This window comes from Choloepus didactylus, chromosome 21 (genome assembly GCF_015220235.1).
Source record: "Choloepus didactylus isolate mChoDid1 chromosome 21, mChoDid1.pri, whole genome shotgun sequence".
Classification (NCBI taxonomy): domain Eukaryota; kingdom Metazoa; phylum Chordata; class Mammalia; order Pilosa; family Megalonychidae; genus Choloepus; species Choloepus didactylus.
Genome location: NC_051327.1, coordinates 37065940 through 37093496, shown reverse-complemented (window position 1 = coordinate 37093496; position 27557 = coordinate 37065940). Strand labels below are relative to the sequence as shown.

General features: G+C 53.5%; 1 protein-coding gene across 6 annotated transcripts in view; it reads right to left on the bottom strand.

The window, feature by feature from the left end:
• Positions 1–819: 819 nt before the first annotated feature.
• Positions 820–27557, bottom strand: part of CLEC16A (C-type lectin domain containing 16A) — a 228115-nt gene continuing 201377 nt past the window's right edge. For 4 of the 6 annotated variants that reach the window (XM_037815363.1, XM_037815365.1, XM_037815364.1 and 1 more), the window contains 2 exons: positions 13391–13537; positions 820–3623 (listed from right to left, as the gene is read on the bottom strand). In XM_037815363.1, coding sequence (XP_037671291.1) covers positions 3286–3623; positions 13391–13537 — 485 coding nt within the window. In that variant the 3' untranslated portion in view covers positions 820–3285. Of the gene's footprint in view, positions 3624–6934; positions 7059–13390; positions 13538–27557 lie in introns of all 6 variants that reach the window. The other 2 variants (XM_037815369.1, XM_037815367.1) reach the window with 2 other exon arrangements.

The window sequence follows — 27557 nt, the reverse complement described above, 5'->3', positions numbered from 1 at the left end:
CAGTGACCTGACCACAGTGCCGAGCTGGGGTCCAACTCCCGCCCGAGGGACCTTCGCACCATCCCAGAGTGGGCCTCGTGGGCAGATTTCTGAGGAGCTCGTCAGTGATAACTGGGCCCTGTGGAATGTGGGCTGCGCCAGGAGCGGCTGTCCATCTTCAGCCAGCTTCGCCCGTCCTTGGTGGGAGGGGGTTTCCTGGTGTCTCCACTGGACTCGACTTGGGTTTTATCTCAACAGGCCGAGGTGCTGCAGAGAGTGTCTTGGAGTGGCTCATGGACCATTCCGGTGCCTGGTCCAGCAGGTCCTGGCTGCTACTGGGCAGATTTAATCCAGAGTGCCGGAAGTTTCCCTGACGAGCTCTGAACCTGTTTCCAGGGCTTTCACAGCTGGTGCTAGTGTAAGTCACTTCATTCCAGAATCGGGCTCGCCCCAGCACTGACTGCACCTTGATCCTGCCTCGGAGCCCAGCATTTCCTGAGGACCCTCTTCTCTGTGCTCATCTTGCAAGGCAGGGCTGAAGTCACCCACTGCACAGATGTGGAACCTGAGGCTCAGGAGTGGGACAGCCAGCTGCCCCACAGGTTACTATGGAGAAAGTGGACTTCCTGACTGGAGCCGCCAACCCACCTGCCTCTTAGGAAATGGGAAAGACCTGGCCAGGGTGGGGCTGGGAGGGGCCGGCGGCCACACCCCACCCAGTAGCCAGGACAGGCTGACGGTCACCTGCCGAGGACTTTCCCCGTCCCAGGGCCACAGCCTCCCCACCGCAGCGCCGAGGGCCAGCACTCATGTTCTTGGTGACTTTGTTTTTTGTTTCCCTTTTATTGCCAAGTTCAAATTTACAAGGAAGTTCCAGTTTTCATTTCCACCCTCGTGTTCACTACCCATGAAACATGAGTCAGCCCAGAAGCATCGAGGCTCCCAACCCCCGTGCCTCCCTGCACAAGAAGTATTTACATATTTGCAAATCAAAGGAACACAAGGAACCTTACAGTTTCTGCTGAATGTTGACATGACTACTTTAAATAGTTCATATTTGTTGCATCTAAAAAAGAAGACTGGAATTCAGTTCGCCGCATGCCTTTCTTTTTAAACAGTGCATCTGAGACCTCAGCGTATGTTTTTAAAGAAGAGCCTGTCTTAACTCCCCCACTCGCTATTTAACTGGGTAGCCGGGTGGCCTGCGGCTGCCTCCTAGGCAGAGAAAGCCTCCGAGCAGGACAGGCTTAGAGGAAGGGAAGGGGCCTGCTCACGGCAAGGGAACCCTCCGCGGATTCTGAAATGACCCTGCAAACCTGCCCTGGGCCAGGAGCATGGGGTAGGGGCCTGGCCTGGTGGGGAAATGGTGCACCGAGTTCAGTGATGCTACACGGGAGCCCCAGACACGCTGACACCCGCCCCCCACCCCAACCCCAGACCTTTCTCCATAATGCTCAGTGGCCACGAGACCCCCTGGAGCCAATGGATGGGGGGGGGCCCTGCATGGGCTTGTTCCTGGCAATAACAGCTGGAAGTCACTGGCCTTCTCACCTCTGCCGCCCTCCAACTGGTGTCATTTCAGCAACAAGTGTGTGGCTTCCTTTTTAACCCACCCCCTTGCTAAAAGAAGACAGAGCAAAACCTGTGGCTGGCTGCTGGGGGCAGGGGGCATTCCCATTCTCCATGACAAGGTCCTTTCCCCCCACTTCTGCCCTATCTGCCTTCCCCTTTCAGGGGGCTCTGTGGATGGTCCCGGCTGGCCCCATCCTGCCAGGGCCTCTGACTTCTGCCTAAATGCCCTCTTGCCCAGCTTGCTGTCTTCTCTGCAGAAGCAAAGGTCCAGGTGCCCGTGGCCAGAAGGCTGAGTGGACACCCTCATCCCCTCATGAGGGCTTCTGGGGCTGGAGAGATGCAGACCCACAGGTGCCATGTCCGCCTTCCTCGCCAGCCCTGGTGGGAAGAGGCAGAGCCCGAGCCCCCGTGTGTGGGATGCAACTGCCAGGCCCGGCGCGGCCTGGGGGAAACTGAGAGAGGGTGAGGGGCAGCTGCAACTGAGCTGGCTGCCCAGGCAGCAGCATAGAAAGGGGCATCTCGGGGGCTGCATGTGACGCACCCCAGCGTTCACCTGCTCGGACGAGCCCAATGGAGACTGGCCCGTGGAGAGTTCAGCAAGGAAGGATGAAAAACCCCGAGGACTTGGGACACGCATGAAAGTCGACGTTATGAACTAGCAGGAGGGTGGGTGGGTGGACCGGGCTGGTGTCTCCTGGTGTGTGAACTTGCGCGTGACACCGAGAGGACAGGCCCTTGTGTTTCCATCACAGCCACTCGGTCCGGAGGCCGCGTGGTTCCAAAATGGCAACGACTGAAGAGGATGCTCGAAACCTGTTCCTGTTGGAGAGAGGAGGCGCATGGCCCGAGTGGGGGGCTAGCTGCTCTCTTCCCCTTTCACGGAAAGCTCTCATCCAGGCCACACAAAGCCTCTTAGCTACGGCAGAGAAACTCCGGCCCTCTCGGCAATGTGTGTACCTGGGAATATGGGGTGGGGGAGTGGCTCCCTTGTTTTTGTTTAAAAAATAATCTGAACTTTCCAGGAAAGTATTCCATCATTGCACAGGCTTGCCGAGTTAGTGGGTAACAAAGAAATAAGGATTGCTTAAGGAAATGGAGAAAACCGTAACGAGAACTCTGAAAGAAAACTTCGGGAAGCAAGGGAAAATGAAAAAGAAATCTTAACAGCAATATTACACTTTTAAGATGACATTAAACTTTAGGGTTGAGGATTGGTTTGGACTTCTTTTTTTTAAATGGATGCTCTTGAAATAAAGATTTTTCATCTGCTGCCAAAAGCGGAAATAAATATCCAAAGGCGATGTTCACCGAAATCTGCTTTTCTACAGATTTCTTCTAAAGTGACCTTGTCTGCAGCTTTCTGAGCACAGCGGGGAAACAGGGGGTAAGGTGCTGGGAGGGGCGGCCTGAGGGAAGGAGTGGGCCGGCGGCAGGACCCACGGGGGCTTGTCGGGCTCTGAGAGTAAGGTCCCAACATCGTCCCCAAGGGGCCATGGGGTTGTCTGGGTTTGCTGGGCATCACCGCTGGTCCCAGCCTGCTCGTAAGAGGTGCCAAGTGAAAGAGCGATTCAGATGGAGAACGGAGGACGGGCTCCTTCCATTTCAAGGGTGCGTAACGACAGGTGGCTGCGATGGACAGCTGGGGCCACCGGGAACTGCAGTCGCTCCCAAAGTGTCCGCTGAGTGGACTCTGTGGGGTCCCCACCAGTGGCGCACACGGAGGGAGACCACGGGTCAGTGCGCGGCGGGGCCTGCTGGCTCCTGGGGCACAGCACCCCCACCCGGGGCCGCTGTGGGAGGCAGGGGGAGGCCGGCAAGGGTGCGGAGGCTGCAGGGGTCCACGGGAGGGACGAGGGTCAGCGACTCCATGCTCAGCGTGTCGGCAGTGTCCTCGTAGAGCAGGGAGATGGTGGGCTGCTGGGTGGGGATGAGGCTGGGGGACAGGCTGGCTGTGTCCACATCTGTGCTCCTTCCCGGGGTCTTGCTGGACTTGGCATCAGCGTCCGTCTCGTGGACGGTCACCAACTGGTCAGGGAGGTTAGGCTGAGACTGGTCAGGTGTCCTGGGGTCATCTGGGTGGGGAGAGAAAAAACAAAGGTGCACTAAGCTCTCGAGTCCCAGGCCGGTGCCCACTGCTCGTCCTCAACACTCCCAAGGAAGGTGGGGCTGGGTGGGAGGTGCTGGTGTTGGGGAGCAGAAGCCGGTCAGCCGGGTCTACCTACAGGCCTGGGGACAATCTGTCAGGGCCCAGGGCTACCCTGATTGTGATGCAAAATCAACCCGTGGGTCGAGGAAGCAGCTCTTGGGGGCAGAGAAGTGGCCAAGGCAGGCATTAAGTATGGGTGAGTCTGGTGCCACCAGCAGGACAGTCAATACGCTGAGGGGATAAATGGGCTTGGTTGTGCTTATAACCTCAGGCCATTTCCAAAGTCTAAATTAGGTGACACTTGCCCAAGAGGAAAGCCACTGCATATTAATTAAAAAAAAAAAAAAAGGAATTCTGTAGAACTTCTCAGCTTGCAAAACCAAAACAAAACCCAGGAGTGCAGTTTGGCTCCTCCTTTCTCTAAGCGCCGCGTTAGCTCTGGAAAGGGGCTGGGACCGCCCAGTGCTATTTATTATCCCCAAGCTTCCCTGCAGGGGCCTCCGAGGGAAACCCCGTCTGGAGGCAGCAGGCTAGGCGCCACCCAAGGCAGGAATTTTTGGAGCTGCAGTTTCTTTTTTTGGTGCTCTACGGCTTCCCGGATTAGATTACAGGCGAACTGCCTATTTGCTTTCCAGTGACAAGTCTGCCTGGGCAGAAACACCAGAAGAGACTGGAGTTCATTGGGAAAAACATTTTCCAGGATTTCAGATGCTGGTAATTGAGAAACATTGAGAAGCAGGCTGTGGAATCCCACTCGGAGGGCAAATCCTTATTTTGTCTGGATGCTGGGGTGGACAAGGCATTGGCGGAAGGTGCTCTGGCACATCTGGAGACACTCTGGGCCCCGGGGATGCTGGGAGACATTTTTTGTTCTATGTGATTCCAGTTAAGTTAGATGGTTTTTGTCGTTGTTGTTACGGTGAAGCCAAAACAAAACAGAACTGCAAAGTGAACACAGAGCAAAAGAATGGAAAAACCAAGAGCAAAGTAAAACCAAACACCGTATGGAATGGGGTGGAGAGGAGGAAGAGAATCCTCGCCTCGGAGAGAAAGCACAAGCCACGGAGTGAGCCTCCCAAGCACAGGGCAGCGTTTCTTTTCCCAAGGTTTCCGGGCAAGGTGAGCTCTAGAAGGTCCCAAGCTTTTCGTAAGGCCTAATTAGTTAGCTTGTTTGTTTAAAGAGAAAGTAGGGCCACAGAAAACCCATGCGCTGGGCTCCGGGCTGCACCCGCTCTGGAAGGGAGGCAGGGCGACACCAGGGAGCAGTAGTGGAAAAAGTGATTCAAGGTGAGATCTGAAGCCCTGAGCCAACACGCCACCGCCTCTGGTTTCTCTGAATTTCAACTAATTTGCTCCACTCGGTAAGGCTGCCTTGTGGTGCTGGGGTGGTTTCACCACTCGCACTCACGGTCAGGCCCAGCAGCAGCCGCTGGGTGTTCAAGAGAACACGCGCTTTCCGGGGAGTGGGCTCGCTGACCCGGGCCCCTCCAGTAAGCGTGAGTGTGTCAGTGGATGGTGTGTATATAAAAATGTATAATGAACTTATGCAAGTTACATAAAACTCACATAAACTTCCAACTGCTGACAAAGCAGTTTAGAAATGACTAATTCTCCGCCTGGCGCTTTCATGTCACCTGGTGACAGCCACACAGCACTACCTTCAGGCTTTCTCAGAGCTTCTGGGTGAGAGTTCCCTCTCCGTGTAGGCTGCATTTGCATGGAGAGATTCAAAAAAGCTGGCAAAACCTCTCTCCCTGATCCTTAGAAGGGTTTTGGTGAGGAGAAAAATCAAGAATGTGGGACTGTTGTAGTCAAATATAATTATATCAAAAAACCAAACAATACCACATACACAAAACTGGTTTCTTCTTTAGGGAAAGAACCAACCTTTTGCATAAAAAGGGTTGGTTTTCCCCTTAAAAAGAGCCCTTTTTTTTTTTCAATAGCAAAAAATAACCTCTTACCCATCACCAACAACACTGTCCCTGTATTTTATTTTTGTTCTTTGACTAAGAACTGCTTCCTGAATGTGATTTACAAAGTTATCCACTGGGGGGATGGGGGGAGAACTTTTCCAGGTTTTCACCAGGGAAAATTACCCAGTGAGGACACATTTTCTGGCCAAATGTTGAGTTGCAAAGGTTACTGCTCAAGGCCTCTCTAAGGCCACAAGCTGGGGCCCAGGCCAGGAAATGAGGGCTTTGCAGAAAATTCTGACTTTCTGTCCATGGCCAGCGAGACCGAGTGGAGGCCGAGCAGGGAGTGCAGGGAGTCGATTCCCAGATGAGGTGGACGGGCCTCCCTGGACACTGGGGCTGTGAGCGCCCCGCGAGCTGCTCTGCAGTTTTGAGGCGGAGGCTCGACCGAGCCACATCAACTGAGTGCGAGTTTCCAGTGAAAATCTGGATTTGATGTGCTCAGGCTGGGAAAAGAGGCAGAAAAGGAAAGAAGTGCACAGCAAGTCGGAGGGCAAAGCTCAGAAGCAAACGGCTTTTGAACTCAAAAGAAGGCAAAAGGCGGTTCTGACAGGCACGACTGCCCAGTGGCCGAAGGTGTGCTGGAAACCACACGACCTGAGGCGGCGGCAGTGCGGGAGCCCCTGACGTGGGGCTGCCTGTCTTGGCTGGGTATCTGGGCACGAAGTGTCAAAGGGGAGACGATAAGAGTAACACTCATCAACGCAGTTATGGGTGTAGTTACGTTTGGCCTCTGGCTGGAGTGTGAGTGAATTTGCCACTTAAGTTTGAGGAAGGCCAGGGGAAAAAAAAAGGAAAAGGAAAAAAAGGAACTATTTGTGTTCTTGGTTGCTTTTTATAAATTCCCAATCCTCCAGCCAATACTGCCCACCCGTCACCTGCCATGGGGGGCCCCGGCGGGGACTCGGCAGGAGGACCTGCCTCTGGGGCAGGGCTGGCTGGGGTGAGGCCCGTGCGGCCCTGATGCCAGCGCAGTATTTCAAGGAGAAGGACGGCACTGCAGGCTGCACAGGTCTGGCCCGGAAGGACAGATGTGAGAGTAATCAGGGTGCCGGATCTGGGCCTGATGAGACGAGGCAGAAAGGGACCTGGAAGAGGGGGTCAGGGAAGCTCAGGAGGCGCCGAGGTGGTGAGCGGCTCGTGTGCCCGGGGCTGGCGTCCTCCGAGGCCCAGTGTGTGGCCCCCTGGCTCGTGCAGACCCAGCGGACGGTGTGGACACGTGGCTTGGCAGTGGGCACCAGGGGCTCGGGGAGAGACCTGCCTGAATGGACTGTGCGTGAGCTGGCGTGGTGGCTGCCGTTCGAAGCACTAAACCCAGTGGCCGCCGTGACTGTCGGCCTCCGACAGGCTGAGCACTCGCCGGCGTCCTTTCCTGCCACTCCTGACTAGAGGCAAACACAGCGACAGATCATAGAAAGCCTTTAACAACGGAACAGAGAAAGGGCACGTGGAGAGAGGGACACAGAACAGCCACGACGCCAAGCGTGGATGAGTGCACGAGGGGGTTCCAGCCCCACCACGCAGCTAGGACATGTCCCCAGAGCACAGCTGTGTCGGGGCGTCTGAGAACCAGCTGGTCCACTTGGGTGACCCAGTTGGGGGAACAACAGGGAAGGCTCAGTCCTGTAAGGAAGGAAAGATTCGGGGTCATCAGCAACATCTGGCCTTGGTCAGAAACCTCAGGGGACAGAGGAAGAAAACTGCCTGCCAGTTTGAGATGCGAACCAGCAGCTGAGAAATGAAAACCTGGCATCCCAGGACAGTTTGAGGAGGGAAGGGTGTGTGGTTGGGGGACTGCAGCCAGACCAGCTAAGTGAAACAAGCAGATTTCTGACCCCAGTTGACGAGGCTGACAGGTCTGGGTGTCACCACCCCAGAGTGAGCAGCAGGAGTTCCGGGAAAGCCTGGGGCGTGAGTGTCCCACGGCCCCCCGAGGCCCGAGGTGATGTTCTCAGGCAACACTGATGACCTGCACCTTGGGAAACCAAGACTGAACCACAGGAGGACAACCTGATGCCAGGGGTCCCCTTGCTAAGGGGTGGACTAATTGGCTGAAACAAGCATGTTAAGAGCACTTCGCTGTGAAGGAAGGAACCACAACCTCTGACACAAACTTGAGATTAGAGCAAAGTTGGAAGATAATGCCATGGAGAAAACTGGGGAGAAAAGAGAACTTGTACTATCGGGGTCCCCACCGACAGTGACAGCCGAGCCCAGGGTCACGTGTACTGGTCTGGGGCTGACGTGCTGACGGGGCGGCCCAGGGGGCCAAACGAGGATGACGCGCACGAGTGGCTCGGCCAGCAGGTCCGGATGGGGAGGGAGGACATGCAGGACAAAGCCCACCCGGCCAGGTGCCTGGTCTCGGGCCGCCCCCGGAACCTCGCTCTTCTTCTTTCTAAGCTGCTTTTTCCATGAAACCTTGGGGCAGGGTCAAAGGTCGCCATAGCCCATAAATTCACGTTTTATATAAGGACGTTTTAAGGAGCAACTGACCTTTACTCTGACTTCGTTTCTTAAAAAATTTTCTTTCCCCCTCCTCAAAGCAGCTCATCAGAACATGTGTGGAATCCAACCGATTTGGAGCGCAGAGATACAAATGGTGGTTTCAGGAACTTTGTGTAGGTCACAGAGCTTTTATAGAAGGAAACGGTTTTCTTTTCAGAATCCCACGCACAGACTGTGTGCGCATGTGTACGTGTGCATGTGCGTCATTGTGTGTGTGCACAGGGGAGCCCAGAAACCATTCTTACAGTCTTCCTACTGGTCCTACGTTTGGTTCTAAAATTGGGTCCATTTTCTCTTTGTCACCATGCGGTCTCTGAGATTTCAGCTTCTCAAAGCCAGGAAATGTTTGAGGGAAAAAGGGCTGAGTCCAAGGCTGTCATTTTCTCACAGCGGATCCAGCCAAGGCCTGTGGGCCACAGTGCCGGGTGCCTCACACGCAGCAGAAAGGCCAAGCAACCCACTGTGCCCATAAGGGTTGGGCACGGAAGTAGCTGGAAGCCCCCTCGGGGCCTGACTCGTCAAGTGAGTGACTTACAGTGAGGAGCACCCCCTGCTTGCACCCCCTCTGGTTGGTTCCTCTGGTTATCAGTTTTGACCCTTCCTTCGGTCTCAGTAGGCATTTTCACTGTTAAAGAGCATCTTCTCTGTCTCTGATGTGAGCAGGAAGATCAGAAGCAGGTGGCTCCTGGGCGACTGGCCAAGTGGGGCCCCTTGGGGCAGGGTCCCTCCCCACCTCCATCTGGGGTCCTCGGCCTGCACTGGGCCTGGTGATTCTGGCTGGATCTCAAATCCTTGGACCCAAAGACCCCACTGGTCCACGGGCCTTGGCTCTGACAGGTGTGGCGACCACATCCCAAAGACAGCTCCTCCTTGCCTGCAGCTGGAAGGGCGGGACTCACAGGGAGAGCCCAGGGGGATGGGGGAAAGGAGTCACCTTGTCCCCAGGCACGTGCTGGACTCTGGAGCTCACAGACCCCGAGAGACGCACAGGCTGCCTTTCTTGTGACTCCTGGCCTGGTCTGTGTCCTCAGCCTCTGGCTCTGCTCTTCAGTGATGGCTCCTCAGGGCCTTCCGGGACCCTCACGCAGCTGCTCTGTGCTGTCGGGGCTCCTGGCCAGCCCTGTTGTTGTAGTTTGTAACTGGATGCTTATTTGTGTGGTCACCTGTCACTGGCCTCTCCCGTGGGCCTGGAGTTCCAGTTTTGTTCCCTGGTGTCCCCAGGGCCTGTGTCGAGGATATACTCAAGAAAAGCCTATCTGTTGAAAAAGTTACTGTGGTGGGGGGTGGGGAGGCTCAAATCCGAGGAGGGTAAGGTCCAGAAAGATAGCACTTAAGAGGGCTGGGAGGCCATGAGTGGCTGGCTGCTGGGAGGATCAGAACCAGGAGGGCAGCTCCTGAGTCACTAAGTCCTGGGAGCCCAGGGCTGAAGGCCCCATGGGAAGCTGGGAAAATCCATATGTGGCTTGAACACGGGCAGGGGACGTAGGCCCCCTGAGCTCAACAGTGGGGGAGGTTTCACTCCCACGCTCAGGATGAACCCACAAGGCCAGCAGTGGAGGTGGGGCATCAGGTTCTGCTCGGCTATGGCCCACAGGGGACCTCCAGCCTGCCCCCCCATGGGGCCTGCATGTGTCACCCTGGGTGGTGGCTTTTCTTCTGGGCTCCAGAGCAGCCCTGTGCCTCAGCAGGAGAGATCCAGGCAGAGTCCCAACCTGAGGTTTCCGGGAGCCCTCATGGGGGTTCCTGAGAGGGACTTTGTGCCGGTTTGTATACATTATGTCCCCCAGAAAAAGCCATGTGCTTTGATGCAATCTTGTGGGGGCATATTGATTAATCTTTTTGATTAGGGTGTGACCTTTTGATTGGATGTTTCCATGGAGACATTACCCACCCAACTGTTGGTGTGACTGATTGGATGATTTCCATGGAGGTGTGGCCCTGCCCACTCAGCATGAGTCTTTATTACTTTACCAGAGTTCTATAAAAGCTCAGAAAGAAGGAGCTCACTGCTTGCTGCAGCTGAGAGACATTTTGGAGATGGCCGTTGAAAGCTATTTTGGAGAACGCTGTTTTGAAACGCAATCCAGGATCAGTAGACGTCAGCCACGTGCCTCCCCAGACAACAGAGGTTTACTGGACGCCATTGGCCATCCTCCAGTGAAGGTACCCTATTGCTGATGCCTCACCTTGGACACTTTATGGCCTTAAGACTGTAACTTTGTAACCAAATAAACCTCCTTTATAAAAGCCAATCCATTTCTGGTATTTTGCATATTGGCAGCATTAGCAAACCGGAACAGACTAGGAACTGCAACGATGTTCTGTGGGCTGCTTCAGAAGGTGGACATGGGCTTCAGGGTTGCGCAGCCAGTCCAAGCTCGTTGTTTATCAGCGACAGCATTTTGGATAAGCTGCATGACTTTTCCGAGTGCTCATGGTTCCAGCCATGCAGTGGGAGGTGGCGGTGCGGCAGGGGCCATGAGAGTGTCTACAAAGTGCTCGTGAACACCGGGCCTGCGTGCAGGGGATGCTGGCTTTCAGGAGGAGCACCCACTGGGAGGCCAGGCTGCGGTGCAGGCCGAGAAGCCGGGCAGTGTCTGCGGCGGGTGACCATGCCCTAATGGCTGCTCAAATAGTTTGATGCTCACGCCTGGCTTTTAATGATATCTTTACACAATTCAAGTTTTCAAAACCATGGAGCAGAGAAGGGGAAAGCTGTGCCCATGGTGGTCAGCTGTGGCTGACAGTGCCCCTGCCCAGCCCCACCAATCCGACCATGCAAAGAGAGGCTCCAGCGGCGAAGCGGAAGCCGGAATTGGCTAATTAGGGGCTCCAAAGGGCCTGGCAACTGATCTCTACAAAGGGAGAACTTCTCGGACTCAGGGGAATTCTGTAAAATTTAGCACTGTGCCCCTAAAAACCATTTTGATGACAAGCAGTCTGTTAGCTGGGCCACAGTTATTTTCCCAAGTCCAGGCTGATGGCTGTGGGCTGTGGGGGTGGGTGGGCACATGGGAGAGGCCCTGGCCCATCCTGCTGCTCAGTGGGCCCTCCAAGGGGCCGCCACTCCAGGCATGTTAAACCTGGCGACTAGCAGAAGGGCACCTGTCCCAGCAAGGGGGTCTCCCTTCTGTGCTTGGCGTCCCCTTCAGCCAGGCTGGACCCACCTCTACAAGGAACATGGAAACCCCATGAGGTGTTTTCTGGATGCAGTGGGAAGGCTGAAGGTTGGCCTGGAAGTTTGGCATCAAGAGGCGAGTGAATGGCGAGCCTTACCCAACCTGCCTCGTGCAGCCCGGCTGCCTCTGGTGAGGAGGAGGCCCCCGGCTCTGATGCTCTCTCCTAGCGAGTGATAGCTAGATCCCCGTGGCACATGTCTCCTCTGCTGCCCTGCAGGTCGGCCCTTCATCAGAAGGTGAGTTATTTCAGTGTCTGCAGAGAACTGGACAGCCAGGCTGGGCCTCGGGACTTCCACTGTCTTGCAGCATAAAAAATGGGGGCTTGAGCGCTTGCCCCTGCAGGCTGTGGAATGCATGAGTGGAGCAGACGCCTAGGAGGCCCCGGGCCTCACTTATTCATCTGGAGCTGCCTGGTCACATGACAGCCGGGCTGACAGCCCCTGGATTTCAAGGATGAAAACCATGCTGTTGGCAACATGGAGGGAACGGTGGGGGTGGGGGTGGGGGGGGTAGAGACAAAGGGGCCGAGGGAAGCCAAGGAAAGAGAGAGAGAGACCACTACCCCACGCAGGGAGAGCCCCTGGGGGAAGGTGCGGCGTGGGAGCCCAGGGGATGCTCAGAGGCACAACTGCACACAGATACCGACAGAAGCGCACACATGCAGGCAGAAAGTGGATGCGCACACAGACACACACACACAACCTTGCATGTGTCCCCCCCCCCGCCCCCCCCCCTGGGACAAGGGCTTGAGAGGGCTTCTGGAGAAATCTCCGTCTGAATTTCCCAGGCGTGGGAAAGGCACTTGCACTGCCTGGACATGCAGCCAAGTGGAAACCAGGCTCGGAGGAGCTCGGAAGGCTTTGCCCACTGTCCCAGTACCCAAGGCAGGGAGAGGAGTAGGTCAAGAATGTCAAGAGAAGATCAAGTAATGGCTGCTGGGGGTGAGGGGAGTGGGTCCAGACAGGCTGAGGTGCCCAGAGACCAGGTACTGGGACTGGGCCAGTAAATCCAGTGCTGGGGAAGGAAAAGCCAACATGCCTGGGGAGGGGGTGGGGGGGTGCCCAAGGAGACCTCAGCAGCCCGACCGAGGAGACAGTGTCCTCGCCCCATGCCACGTGCCCAGCTGCATCTCTCTGGTCACAATTGATAATTTAGTGAGAGTTGGGTCAGGTGCCCCTGAAATATGACAGAGAGCTCTGGATGTCACTGCGGGAACAGTGAAGGACGTTGAGGAGGGCCCTCACCAGGGTGCGGCCCAGAGTCCTGGGGCTTCCCAACTGGACACGCTGGGCCCTCCAGCCCCTGGCGCTGCCGGGATCTGCAGCATCACTCTGTGGCTCGTCACAGCCTGCTCTGCTCGGCCTGTTTGGCTGGCTGCATTTCAGAACCATGCTGTTCAGAACCAAACCTGGTGCCTGACTCCCAGGCCTTCCGGAGCACAGCGAGGGGCTCACAGACCCTGAGGACGAGGGGAAACTGCTCACACCTCCCACTGCAGGCCGACCTTGGGGCTCTGGGCTCCCCACGGGCAGCACTGCAACCAGCTCTCTTTGGCCATGTTTGAACTGGTCAATTAAATGAGGGGAAGATGGGATTCCAGCACATCCTGACATAGCCCTCAAAGCTCTCCAGGTCAAACAGCTGGGTCATACCCAACATTCATAGAGGAAACAGGTTTTTATGCAGGAAAAAAGAATTGATAGGAACATAATGATTTCCCAGGGGCATCCCTCCTCGGGCCGACACCTAGGCCTTTTGGAGGTGACGATGGGTGGGTTAAGGCCTGGCCACCTGCCGTCCATCCCCTTCTGCTCTGAGTCAGCAAAGGTCTTTCCCATGAAACTCCCCAGCTGGAACCTAAATCAGACTGGACAAAGGGTGACCCCCAAGTGGCAGCATCCCCCAAACATCCGTGAAGAGGAGGAGGTGGGCACCAGTGGTTGCTGTGCCTGGTACTGTGGGGGTCCCCAGAGGCCCCCGCCCCCCACCACGTCACAACTCCTTCCTACCGTGGAAGAGGTGACTGATACCTGGCAGGCTCTGGGCCATGGAGGGGGTGGAGGCCGAGCTGGCACCCCCCGAGTCACAGTGGCCGGTGCTCCCGCTGGCAGACGGCGGTGAAGGTGAGGACAGGGGTGGTGAGCTGTGCTGGTTCAGACACTGGGCCACGGCAAAACCTGCAAGACAAGGTGTGACTAAGGGGAAGAAGAGGGCTGGGCTGGGACAGTCCCAACTCTGAGACTTGGCAGGGCCAGTCCCCTCTCAAGGGCAGGGCTGGGGGTATCAAGCTGAGGGCCTGACGCTGGTTCAGCGACGTGCCAGGTGTGAGCTTGAGGGAGCACACACAGCCTCAGAGATTCAGAGGCCTCCTGGCAAAGTTCGGACAGGGATGCCAGGTGTCCTCCTGGCAACAACTCGGGGCCTCTGCTAATGCACCAGCGCTCGGCCACAGCAAGGGGAGCGGACTGATGCTCTGAAGCCCGAGCAGGAGGGACAGGCAGATTGTGAGGTCAGGGATGGGAAAGCTGCCAGGGACAGAGCTCCCAACGGCCCCCACAGCCACCCTGGCACTGGGAGACAGGCCCCACGGCCTTTCCAGCATGGGGAGCGACGGGCCCCATGTCTTGGAGTCACTCTGACAAGGGACCGAAGCCTGGCTCCCCTGGCTGAAGCGCCGGAATAAAGACCAGTTGTTCTGTCCCTCCACCTGTGAGCTGGGGGTAGCGTCACCTCCTTTCAGAACTGTCGGGAGGGCTGGAGGACGGGCTCTGGCTCTGCTCCAGCTCACACCCTGCCACGTGGTGAGTTTTGTACCCAGCCTGGGCCCCTCGGGTGGGCGCATTCCTTTCTGCAGACCACAACTTCTGCCCCCTTCACAGTCTGCTTTTCTAAAAGGGCTGCGGCTCCTGATTTTATTCACTGCAGCTCCTGAACGTATACACTCCTGATTTATTACAGAAAAACTCAAATAGACAGAACGCCTGGTAGACAACGGCAGGAGCCTGTGTAGACCTTGGCGGTTTCTGCTGCAGCCTCCGGCAAATCCAGTTGCCTCTGACCCGACATTCAGAAGCAGTGCCAGGTCGGGGCACACGGCAGGCGGTGGGAGAGTCCCTCCACTGACAGCGGGGACCCCCGACCCTCCTGGCCATTCACCCCGACACCCCCTGAGCATGCTCACCACAGCCAGCCACACACCTCATTCAGGCCCCCCACACTGCCTGAATCTCACCCGTTCCGCTCCTGGCTGACACCCTCTTCCAGAAGGGGCCCCCAGGCCCTGATCTCACCTTTCTCAGAACCCAGGAAGGTGGCAGGGTGAGGAGGTGGCAAACTGGCCCACTGCCTGTTTGGGGTAAATAAGATTTTATTGGATCACAGCCACACTTCTTCACTTTGGAACTGTTTCTGGCTGCTTTCGCACTGTGATGACAGAGCTGAGCTGCTGTGCAGGGACCCCGTGGCCTGCAAAGCTGAAAACGTTTGCCATGTGGCTCTAGGTGGAAACGAGTGGCCAGCCCCAGTGTTGAGGCCCTGCTCGCTCACCAGCCGTGGGGTGCCGGGCAAGTCTCTGCACCTCCCCGAGCCGCCTCCCTCCCTCCCTGAGCCTCCTTCCTGGGGTTCTGCTACTCCACTCGCTCCTTAGGACACAGCGGGGCTCCACATGCCCAGCCATGCAGAGCATCTATTTTGTACTAACACGTGGGCAAAGTTGTTTTTGTCTAAGGATAAGCTCCTTAAAAGTCAGGGGCTCTATTTATACCTTAGCCCGATCCTCCCAGCTTTGGGAACCGTGTGAATCGCACCCACTGATGACAGCACACAGATCTGAAGTCGGAGTGCAAGCCCCCAGCGAGGTGGGCAGTCTCCAAGCACCAGCTTCTCTTTTGCAGAGGATGATACTGCCGCCCCCACCCGCTGCAGAGGCCTGCTTGTAAAGAGAATCAGCAGTTTTGACGTGCTTGGAATTCTCAGGAAGAGCTTATGCAATATATTATGGGGGGCGTACTGGTTAACTCTGGCAAACATCTCTGGCAAATCCAAATACCGGTCAGCAAGATTCCCAGTGGGTAATCAGCTACAGCCCCATGGAGCCAGTTTTACAGCTGCTCACTTCTTAATCACTTAAAGTGGTAAACTTCAAAGTTTACAAGCCATTTGCTTGCCTCAAAAATGAATTTTACCCCTTAATAAATCAAAATGTCAAGATGGCTTTTCCCGAGCTGCTAATCTCCCAGAGCCCCAGAAAGAGTGGCCGGACAAGTGTTCTAACAAAGGTCCACTGAGCCTTTTATGCTGCCGACAATGACCTCAGCCCAAAGGGATGAATGATGCGGCTGTCACCGATGCGGTCACGTACCCCTGTCTCTGCAGACACGTGTCCCCCCCCCCCCCCCCCTTAAAGCCTGGCTTGTCACAATCAGACCTCTGAGATGGAGCATGTGTGGGAGCAGGCAAGAAGCTGAAACTGCAGCCTTGAAAGGCTCAGGATGTGAAAATCTCCTCAGTTTGGGAACAGATTAGGGCTCAAGCCATAGACTGGCTAATAAATACTGTGCATCTCTGCATGTTCTGAGAGTTGAATAGAAAACCCGCCAATCTCTGATGTTACCCGTTCACAGGATCTGGCTGAGCAGAGGCAACCCAATGCATCGTCCCTTTGCCTGCTGCTACTAAAAACATCACCTCCCTCCCTTCCTCTCTTCCAACTCTCCTGTCCCCCTCCCCAACGGCAATGGGGACCCAGAAAGGCTCAGCGATGTCCCCTGCATCCCTGCCACCAGGTACCCAGGACCCCAGTGATTTCAAGGGGCCCTCTCTCAAATCGAAGAGGTGACCTCTTCAAAAGTCAGGCATGTCACAGGGTCCAAACAATAGCAGAGAGAGCTGAAAACGAGTCCACACAGCTGGGGCACCCTGTTCTCCTTGCTCCATCCCAGCCAGACGGCTTTTGATGAGCTAGCTTTGGCAGAGATGCCAGGAAGCAAGTCAAACACCCACGGGCTGCCAAATACTTGCAAACACACAGACGAGACATAGATCATGGGACAGGGGCACAGGCAAACAGAGATCTTTTCTGGCAGATAAAATTCTTGGCTCTCCCTAGGTATGTCTCAAGAATAGATTGTGAAATGTGTATCGAAGGCTGTATGAATTTTCATGCCATCAGAACAATTCTACCTCTAGGAATTTTTGCTGAGGAACTCACTGTGGACAGATCCATGGGGACCCCAAGGGTGTCAGAGGCCTTGGTATTTTTGGAGACAAAAATACCTGTGTAATAACTGGGGAGAGGCCAAACGGATTTTTCCCTGTCTAAGAGGATGAGATTCGCCGCCGCCCTGAAAAACACTGCTTTGAAAGGAGATTAAGAGCTTTGGGAAGGAAATGCTCAGGACATATTACATGAAAAAAGTTGAGAAGAAGCAGGTCCCAAGGATTCCATCACTGTAAAAACACTCACCAATGTCACAGGTGCCCAGGCTGGAGGGATGGAGGTGGTCACAGCGAGAGAAGCAAGTGGGAAGTGATGGTGAGTTTTATTTTTATTTTTTGCGCTTCTCTGAATTTTCCAAGATTCCTACTATGAACATTACTTTAAGCCAGAAAAAAAGAGAGGCTGAAAAAAGGAACAAAAGGTGGATGGCCGTGAGCTTTTGGGTCCCTAACATGCCTCTGGGATCTGTTCTGGTCTCTAAAGCTCTGCCCTGGGCTCACTGAGACCCTCCTGTCAGCACCACCCCAAAGCACACAGGGCGCCCCGTAGGGGGTGCGAGGCCCCAGGAGGGTGCCCTGCTTTGAGGGTGTGCACACGTCCCCTGCTTTCCAGGAGCCCCGGGTTCCTCAGGGACAGCTGGGTCTTCCTGTTGCCCTTTGACCCCATTCTGCTAGTTATTCTGGGAAGATGAACTCATCAGCAAACTCTATGGCATTTGTCAAGCTCAGAAATACCACAAAAAAGGTCAGCGTTCTATTTTAAGCCCACAGTTGGAGGGGGCACTGGGCTCTGCGTGAACCCTGGGTTCGAGTCCAGGCTCTGCTGACACCAGCTCTGTGGTCTCGGACAAGCCTCACTCCCCCTCTGCAGCCTCCATTTCTTTATTTGAAAAATGAGAGAGCTAGAGAGGACCTTTTAGCTGAAATGGCCTATGGTTTTCTTTGTAACCCGTAGATCTGAATTTGATTTGAATCCTATGGTCTTTTGGGAGGTAAGCAAGAGAAAGGGCCCTGAAAAACATACACAGCTCTTCTCTCTTCCAGATCAAGTACCCACTAACACTTTCTCCGCTGAGAACCAGGCTTCTATGTGACCGAGAAGCCAGAGTTGGCCAACGGCTTGCAGGTGTGTTTTGCTTCACCCATACCGTGTTTTTGTTCATTTGTTTACACATTGGGAGATTTTTTGTACAAAGATTTCTGGCTTCTTAAAAAAAACGGTGAGACCTGGCAATACTGGACCCTGTTCTCACAGGGCGCAATGAGAGGTTGCTGAGCAGAGCTGCTCGCTTCAGCCGGGGAGTGAGTGAGCAAGCAAGCTGGCTCTCTCCCCACTTTCCTCGCCTGGCCTCGTGGGCACTTCAGTTTACAATCTTTGCTTTTCATTCTCAGATTCTGGGTCAAATCTGAAGGACTCAGGGACATCCCAGCCCCCAGAGTCCTCTCCTACTGGATCCCTCCTCAAACCCTGTCCCCCAGAATCACCCGGGGTGGGTGTGGGGGGCTTGGAAAGATGGGATCTCCTGCCCCCAGCTGCCCAAACTGGTCCTCAGACTGTGGGAGCCACTTGCTTTCTGCCTCTGCTGGGCTGTTCTCTCTCTCTGGAATTCCCTTTCACCTCTTTTCCGTCTCCACTAACTCTCTCCCCAGCCTTTGTGGTTCACACAGCTCAGCGCCATTTTGGACAGGACTTTCCGTGGTAGCAGGGGCTAACTGGTCTCTCCCCTGTGCTCCTGTGGCTTGGCCTGTCCAGTCCAGCCTGGGGGTGTCACAGCTGAATTGGAGTTAATCTCCCCAAGTAGAGTATGAGAAACTTGACTGCAAAGGTGCTTAGCTATTTTGTGCAATGGCCATCAGTTCTTTAACAGCTGGTGCCTGGATCCTCTGAGGTTGAGAATATGGGATGGTGTTCCTGATACTGCTAGCTGTCTCCCAACACCCATTCTTCCCTTCATCTGCAGTTACAGAACCCATCGGTTGGGTACAGCCATGTGACTTTCAGGCCATTGAAATAGAAATGGAAGCAACATGTGGGATGTCTAGGAAGGCTCCTTAAAAGGAAAGGGGTACACCTTCCTCCATTCTGCTTCCTGGAACCCAAATGCCACAGATACTAAACGCTAAAAGCCAATCAAACAAAAGGTAAATGACGAGAGTCCGACAGTAAACGGTGGATGGAAAGGAACAAGTTATACGAGGGAGTCTAGCTATGGGATGCCAACAAAATTCCTCTGGCCATGTAGGTCCCGGCTGCTTAGGAGCCCAGACTTCAAGGATGGCCTCTGTCCTGGGTGACCTGGCTCTGAGGACATGTCAATTTCATCCTCAAAGCTTCTGTCCCATTAAACGCTCCCGGGGCAATGCCCTCTAGGCAGCTTCATGGGAGATATAGCTGCCCGGCGGGGGAAGGAGCCTCATTCTAGAAAGAGCATGCCATATGACAACATTTTCAAACCTCTTTTTGTAAACAGCGAAACTCCAGTTTTACAGATGAGATGAAAATGTAGCTGGTCTGGCTGGCACGATGCCGCGCCAAGGGCAGGCCTGGGCTCTGTTTTCAAAACACCTCTGGGGATCCTGCTTTTGAAAACCAAAGACATGGTGCATGAGTACCTGAAAGACTTGAGCCCAGGGGCTGAAAACTCTAGTGCCTGCAGGGCTGGGTAGATGATGTAAGTGGATGAGGAGGGGCCGAGGAGACAAGCTGACAGTCTTCCCCACCCGCCATCTGTTTTCCCTTATTTGACGGGCACTGAGGAACAAGTCTCTTCTATCAGGAATCAATAGCACACATATGCTAATTTGTGGTGCCTGTTAGGGAGACAGTAGGGCCTGGTGGAGACTGGGACATGTGGCTCCCTAGCTCCTCATCAGTGCCCCTCCTAAGAACATAGGGCTTTGTGTGGCCACTGCTAACGGTTCGTCAAAAGAAGTCAGAAATGCAGATTTTTATGTACAACTTTCTGATTTTTTTAAATGTAGGCAACTTAATTCACATTTTTTTTAAAAACACAAAGCGGGCAACTCCCCACAAGCCAAAGCAAGCCCATCTCCTGCCACGTGGGCTGACAGTGCCAGGCGGCTCCAGCCTCCACTATGAACCCCAGAGTGTCACGTGTCAATGCCACCTTGACCAAACTCCCGAGACGTGTGCCTTGCATCTGAGGTACGTGACCCTAAGATGTTTAAGTCTCAGAGAGACAGGCTTCAAGGAAGTTGCTTTTTACAGACCTCTTAGGGAAAAGCTAAGGTTCGGAGGGAAAGGCTGCTTGTCTTAGCAAAACACCATTCATGCTTGTTCCAGATGGAAGAGCACAAAATGCACCAGGGTCAGAGGGCCAATTCCAGAGAAGCAACCCGAGCATTTCCCCAGTCCCTGGGGCTGACTGAGAACCGTGGGGGTGGGCTCCCGGAGCTGGCCCCTCACTGGCAAATTCATCCGCTCGGCTGCAGCTCAGGTTTCCGAGGCGGAGGAGGATGGCGCAGCGTTTGCATTTTCTCACCACCCGTTGCAGTGCTGGGAAACAGTAAAAAATCAATTGGCCTTGTGACCTCACACACAAAACCCAAGACGGCAAGTGTGACCGTGGCCTTATTTCTTCCCGTGCTGGCTCCTTCCTCAGCTCTGCCCTTTCACCTCCCTGTGCAGCCTGCCAGATCCCCTGGGTGATACGGGAGGAGCTGAGTTTGGAATTTCAGCCAGGGGTGGCCCTGGGGAGCCTGCAGTTTACGAGCGCACGGGCACACGGGCATACAGAGGTTTCTCGCCCCACGCAGTGGACCCAAGAGGCTGGCTCTGGGACCCCGTTCCTAGTAAGATGGGGGGAGGTGCCTGAGGGTTGGAGGAGGCCGGGAGCCAGGGAGGGGGTTGTCACCGGAAAAGCCACCTTGCAAAGACGGGGCACAGGGGCCCAAATTACCCACAACTGTTCCAAGAACACAAACCCAACAACCTTGCACCCACAATGGGCCGCAGGAATCAACAAGTTCAGAATGGCCCCACCCTGCAGGCCAGTGAGATCCCTGGGCGTCCCCCAGCAGTCCCCTCGCTCACTGCTAGGGCCCTGAGGCTCGTGTACAGGCCGCAGGGGCAGGTATCTGCACAAACTCTCCTGACCACCTCCCTTTCGTGAGTCTCAGATGCCAACAAGCATACGGTCTATGTTCAGGGTCGGGCACAAAACTCCAGACGTTACGGCAATCCAGGGGTCCCCTCCCCACCCCCTAAGTGGTCCCTCTGTGTGATTTTATGGATTCTGTCATGTACTCTGGCACTGGAGAAGCCACTTCACATCCAGCTGGGGAGGGGGACTGGACACAGGCCTGTGATCAAGCCGGGGAAGGACCTTCTCCTGACTCCCTGAAGCCTGGGCGGCCACCGCGGGCTGCTCCCTGACCCTCAGCACGGGCCACCCCTACATCACTGACTGGCTGCACCTCAAAATGCTTCAAGACTTTTATTTCTGGTTGCTTTGAAAGGGATAACATTCCAACATACAAAAATAGCTGAGAACTTGCGGAATCTTTTAGCCTATAGCTCTTTTTCCATGGATAAATCCTCTTGGATTTTTAAGACTATACTTGAAAACCTGCAGAAAAGAAAAAATTGTCTTTCAGTATCTTGCTTTTCCTTTGTGCCATTTCTCACTCCCAACTGTGCCCTTAAAAAAAGATGTGTCTGCTCTCGGGTGAAGGCCTGAGTGGGCTGCCACCCGTGGGAGAGGGCCTAGGTCTCAATGTCCCTTTTGTGGCCGGGGGTGGCTGGCTGCGTGACCGTCAGGAATTCTAGAACGGGCTTCCCCTCCCCGTGCTCGGTGTGTCAGGGACATGGAGGGCTTGCTAGGTCTCAGAATCTCACAGTGGCACCACCTTGCCGTGGGTTTTTAAAACCAAATGTTGTGAGGATTTGGGCTTTGCTCCTAAGGGCTGGTCCCCTGCCTCGCCCAGCCCCGTCCCTCTTCGGATGGCGTTACCGTCTGTACACGAGTAAGCAAAAGGCACCACAACAGTCTCTCAGCCAGGGGGCCACAAAGCCCATCATCCGCCACCTTGTCTGCCTCCCTACAAATAGGGCTGGAAGAGCAGTGAGAGGGAGGGGGATTAGACAGTGATGGGGGGTACTTCCGATGTATGGTGTCACCGACCCCTGACTCCTCTGGCCCAAGGGCCTAAGGGAGCCACGGTAGGGACCACTGGCATGGATGGGGTGGGTCAGCCACTGCCCTGCTTACAAAGGACCTTGCTGGCCCTAGGGTCGCCCGATTCTCTCTGTCAAGCCTCTCATCTCATCGGCCTCGTTCTCTGCTCTTAGGCCAGGAGAGGGGAGGGCCACGTGGCACATTCTGCAAGGCAGCAGTGTGCAGAAGGGACCTGAGGATTAGTGTTGAGTCTCTGCGAGAGGCAGGCGCAGCTGTCACAACTTAATACGCCCCCACAGCTGAGAGTGCACGTCTGCGGCCCCATCCTGCCAGACGCCAAGTTGTGCCCGCCAGGACTCTGATTTTGCAGAGTGGGTGGTTCGCTTGTGCAGCCCTGGCCACATCACCAAAGCATCTCCTACCATGTATTTTAACAGATTGGGGTTAGGCCAGACAGACAGACGATGACACCCCATTACCCGTCATCTACAACAAGATGTGCAGATACCATCTGGAGCTACGTGGGTCAGATAGAATCAGGCAGTGTGTGCAAAACCACACAAAGACCGTGATGGCTATGGGCCCAGGGCAAGCTTTCAGAAGCCTGTAACAGAGGTTGTTAAGTGGACAGGACTCCAAACTTCTGCCTTGGCAAACCTCTGCGGCTCCGCAGATCTGGTGGTTGTCCATGAGGCTTTGGGAACGGTTCTGCCGTCTATGGGGGGCAGCCCTACGATGGGGCAAACAGCTGGCTCTGGGCCTGCAGGTAGAGCCTGGGTTTTCCACCCTAGGCACAAGGCACAGCGGGAATGAAAGCACCCAGGCTTTGGGGCCCCTGCACGGCCCCCGCCAGCCTTGGCATCTCTCACTTGTCGAGTGGGGCAACACCCCCACAGTCACAGGGCTCGTGAAGACTCAACGAGTCAATATGTTGAAAGTGTTCCCTTAGCGCCGGCTGCTGTGAATACTTAACTGCTATTGATGGTACCTGGAACTTGGGCCCAACGAGGCAAGAACTGAGCATTTTCAGTTTTTTAAGTGTCTATAGACGGGTATACGGCAGAAGAAATGACTCAGCTCTTAACAGAAAACAAAATAAAACAAAGCAAAACACATCTTCTTCATGCCAGTGATGACTGAACGTTGTGAAGTTTAAGTGAGCCTCAAGAGAGTTTTTCTCAAGTTAACTTTAAATATCTAAGTTTAAGGGGTTTCTAGAAAAGCAATTTATGAGAACATGGGTTTCTTGTTATTTTCACCTAGATTCCTCACATCTCACCTGTTGTATGTTTGAGTTCAAGACCCACATGAGTGTGTTCTACTTGTTGGTATCTCTTTGCTAGAGAGTTGAATGCATTAAGTCAAACTATATGCAATCGCCAATGTTCAACCAATTTGAAATAAAAAACTGGCGGTGGCATAAGGTTCAACCCAACATGAGTATGTCCCTCACAGACCTCTCCAGAAACAATTCATGGAGGATGGGGAGGTGGGCAAACAGGCAGCCTGTGTTCAAGCAAGCAGCCTCTCCTAGTTCTCCATTTCTCTTTGTACTGGGAGCTGGCCCATGCTGTTGGCATGTGCGTGTGTGTGTGTTCACACACATGCACACTCCTCTCTCTGGCTTAATCTTTTCATTTCCAAAAGTCAGCAGCTTCAACAAAATGCTTGGAAAGAATCTTAGCATTTAAGGAGAAGCGTGTGTCTCCTCGATGAAAAACCCATGGAAAAAGGAACGAATGGGCTTCTCGGATGGAGTGATAGTTTGATCTGTTTTCTCTTTGGGTTTCCTTGCAAATGCTAAGCTAATGCATTCAATATGAAAATCACCCCAGCCATTCTGCATTTATCGTTTTAACTTATTTTTTTTAGTATTATTAATATTTCATCATAAAAGTATTGATTTCCTTTAACTAAGAGACTTTAAAGTTTGCTGCATCCTTAAGCATGATTTTATTATGTCTTGGGGCCAAATGTTTTTTCCTCTCCCCAAAGGAATGCTTTCCTTTTATATAATGTATGCCAAGAAGAAAAAAGGAATTGATTCACAGAATTCTGCATTATCGGCAACTTCCAAGGAATGTATCTGGTGTGGGTGCTAGGATAGGTACTTCCTAAATGTGATCACAGCGACTCATTGTTAAGCCTCTTCATCTATTACAGTAAGAACACCGAAGCACAAAACTTATATTAAAATACAAGAGAGCCCAGAGAAAAGCCATTATAGGAAAACTGAGACAACTCCAGACTCCAAAGCTTAGAAAGGCCTTACAAGTGCCCCAGGATTCATAAAAACCTTAGTTTCCTTTTTGCCCTTTTCCTTCCCTTATGAAAAGCAACAGAAAAACAAAAAGAAATCCTGTTGGTTTGGGGCTGCCTAAAGAAGGAACTTTCCCTCTTTATCCAAATTGCTGACTGTCAAATGCCAGTCACAGAGTTCGGGAAAGAATGCTCAGTTTTACAGAACCAACCAGGAAGCGGGGGAAGGCGGTGACCAGCAAAACAAAGTGTTCTGAAACGTTTAAATATTGAACATCCTCTCTTCTTCCTCCACATTTATTATTAACTCAGACCCACATCACCATGCACGTTGACTTCATTTCTTCTCGAGGATCCAAGACACAATGGGCAATGCCTGGAGACCAGGAGGGGAAGGGAAGCTGAAATTTGGGCTAATTTCTTTCAAACTCTCTCTGGAACTCCTTTACGGTCAGCCCCGCATTCTAGAGCCAGGAATTCCTGGAAGCGTCTCAGCCTCTCAGTGACCCCTGGCGCCCCAACGCGGATGATTAGTGCCCCAAATATTGACAGGCCGGACTTTCTTCCCCTTCAGAAGCAGGGAGCAGTGTCAGAGCGAGGCTGCCTGGAAGATGCTGTCGCCACCAGACTGGTGAGGCTGCGGAAACATCATCTGGACAGGCACCTACTGTCCTTTGCTCTGCGCAGGGAGAAACGATGCCCATGATGCCACGGGGAGGCTAGAAGTGCCCAGTTAAAAAGAAAACAGCCAACTTTGGCCCCCAGGTGCCCCTTGTTTAGTTACTAGACAACGGGGCAAAGGGGCTGGCAGTGAATCTGCTCTGACATACGAAGCCCGTTGGATGTCAGACACCCAGGCTGATGGCCAAGCAAATGCAGGGGCCGGGGCCTGAGTGTCATTCCTCATGAAGACAAACGTTTGGGATAGGAAAGACAAACCTAAGATCTTTCCAGAAAACAAGGCAGCATCTTTCCTTAGGAACAAATGTGGGGGGTGGGAGGGAGCGCTGGACCACCTGTCATGCCCACCCAGACACCAAACACCCTCCTGCCAAACCTCTGACTATCCGAGCAGGAGAAGCCGGCTCCTTTCATTAATTTTTCTGGGCTTTTATCTGTTCAAGCGAAATTGTCCCAAATGACCGGCCTATAGCTTCCACTTTCCTTTAAAAGACAGCACTACATTTGAGATCGATGGTTTCCCCTGAAACGCAGGCTAAATTTATCCTTCCCTGCATCCTGCTCTCTTGTCTTTTCACTGAGCTGGTGAGCAGCTCTGGTCCTCTCCTTGCAGATCGAGGGTCTGGCTTCCGGCGTCTGTCCCTAGCAGGGGTCACTCAAGCCCTAGCCCTGTCCTTTTGTTCATCTCACACACAGAACTCTCCAGTTCTCTTAAGGATTCCTCTGCTGCCATGTTCTGTGAAGTCCCCGTTAATTAAGCTCCAGGTTCCTGGGTTCTTTACCTGCCCCCAGCTCTAAAAATCTATCTTGAAAAGCCATCACGTTGGCTCTCTTTGAATTGCTCTTGAGAACCTCCTCCCCAGCCAGCCCAAGCCAGCCCCTGCCGTCCCCAAAGGGGCTGAGTAGTCATTATTTGATTGCCTCTCACCGAAGTGGGGTGAGGGAGGCCACCGTGGGCTTTACGGACTGAACTGAATCAGAGAAGTGACTTCTCTTTCTTGGTCTCACTTAGCAAGCTGCCCTGGAGTGAAATTTCACTGTTTGATTTAATGCCTGATGTCCAGAGAGCCCAGGATTTCTGAAATCTTTATTCCATGGCTTCTAGTTTGCTGTTAACCTGCGAGTTCTCTCTTTTTTGGCGAGAATGAGAAATAAACCAGATAAGACTCATGGTAAGAACACATGTGGACAGGCAGGTAAGTGTGTACACACATGCACACAAACACACACGTAAAGGACTTCACCTTGAAGCATTACGCAAGCTGGCATCTCTGAAGAGCCCTGAGGAAAGAAAATGCGGGGCCCGGGTGTGGCCAGTGGGGCCCCCTCCACTCTGCTTTCTGGAAAGCAACCTGGTGAGGTGCTATCAAAAGCCTCAAGCACCGGCTTTTCCTCTGACCCTAAAAGAATCAGTCCTAAAGGAATAACTGGCAACATGGACAAAGATTTCTGAATAAGGATGTTTATCACAGGGTGATTCATTAAGGCAGTAGAAACAATGTAACAGCCACTGTAAGCACACAGGCTAAGTAAATTTTGACTATCCAGACAATGGACTATTATGCAGCCATTTAAAACGATGTTTACCAAGAGGTATTTTACAGCCGGGAAATGCTTATTTCCCCAAGGACAATGTTTAAAAGACCCTGTGCCCAGCAGCTCTGCTTCTGGGTGCCTGCCCAGGAGGAAGGGCTGCAGCGTGCACAGGGACGGTGTCCCAACGCGGTCTGTGATGGGGACACCTGGTACTTCCAACATGCCCAGCCAATGAGACCCAAGCAGCCACACGGTGGGATACTGTGCAGCCAGGTAAAAGGAGTGAGCAAAACGTGCTAACCCAGAAGGATTTCCGATTCAGAGCGTGACTGAAAAAAGCAAGTTGTGAACAGTATTCAGAATCATGGTTCTGTTTCAGTTAAAAAAAAAAAAAAAGGCAGCCCAAACCATAAAACAACACAGATCCATAATTCCTTATCCTGAATCCTTGCGGCCAGATGTGTTCTGGAATTTAGAATGGTTAGGAATTACAAGGGCTATGTGGTGCATATATACTATGGTATATCCTCAGTTGGGGTCTGGAGCAGCTAAAACTAAACATATTAAATTGCTGCAGAAAAAAAGCACATATGGTCACAGTAAGTGGCACTGACAATTCCTAGAAAAAGCTCATAAATAGTTTAGCATGGGTTTTGCCACCAAATGAGTTAGGACAAACCTTCAGGTTTTCAGAGATGTTTGGGCTTCAGAACTGTGGACAAGGGGCTGTGGCCCAGCTGCACTCCTGTCTGGGGGAGCTCTGGGGAGGGGCGGGGGGAAATGGGAGGAGGGCCAAAGGGGACTTGAGCCTCGTTTGTAATGTTTTAATTTTTTTTTCTTAAATGCAGATCAACTCACACATTTCTTGGGTAACTAAAAATTAAACAAAAAAAAAAAAAAAAGGAAAAGAATGGAGCAGACGGAGAGACGGAGAGAACAGAGTGGAGCTGAACATTTATGATGCTTGTTTCTGGGGTGGTGGGATAGTGGGCGATTTTCTTTTCCTGTAGCCTAACGGATTTTATTTATAATTTTCTAGGTTCGTGTATTAATGCACAGAAAATTAATACAATGGGCCTGTAGCAACAGCAACATGGTGAATTGGTTCCACCTGTTCCTGTCATCGCCAGCTCATCCCAGGCCTTCGGCCTTGCAGCCCCCACGGGGCTGAGCCTGCTGCCCCGTTGCCCAGCTGCCCTGCTGCCCAGCTGCCGCCACAGCTGCCGGTGTGCTCAGGGTTTGGCGCTTGGCAGCGGCTGGCTCCCACACCCCCATCACAATGAAATATGGCCCCTTGCCTGGCCCTGGCTAACACGCTTGCCACTTTGATTCATCATCTCTCTTACTCTCTCTGTCCTTTATTTTT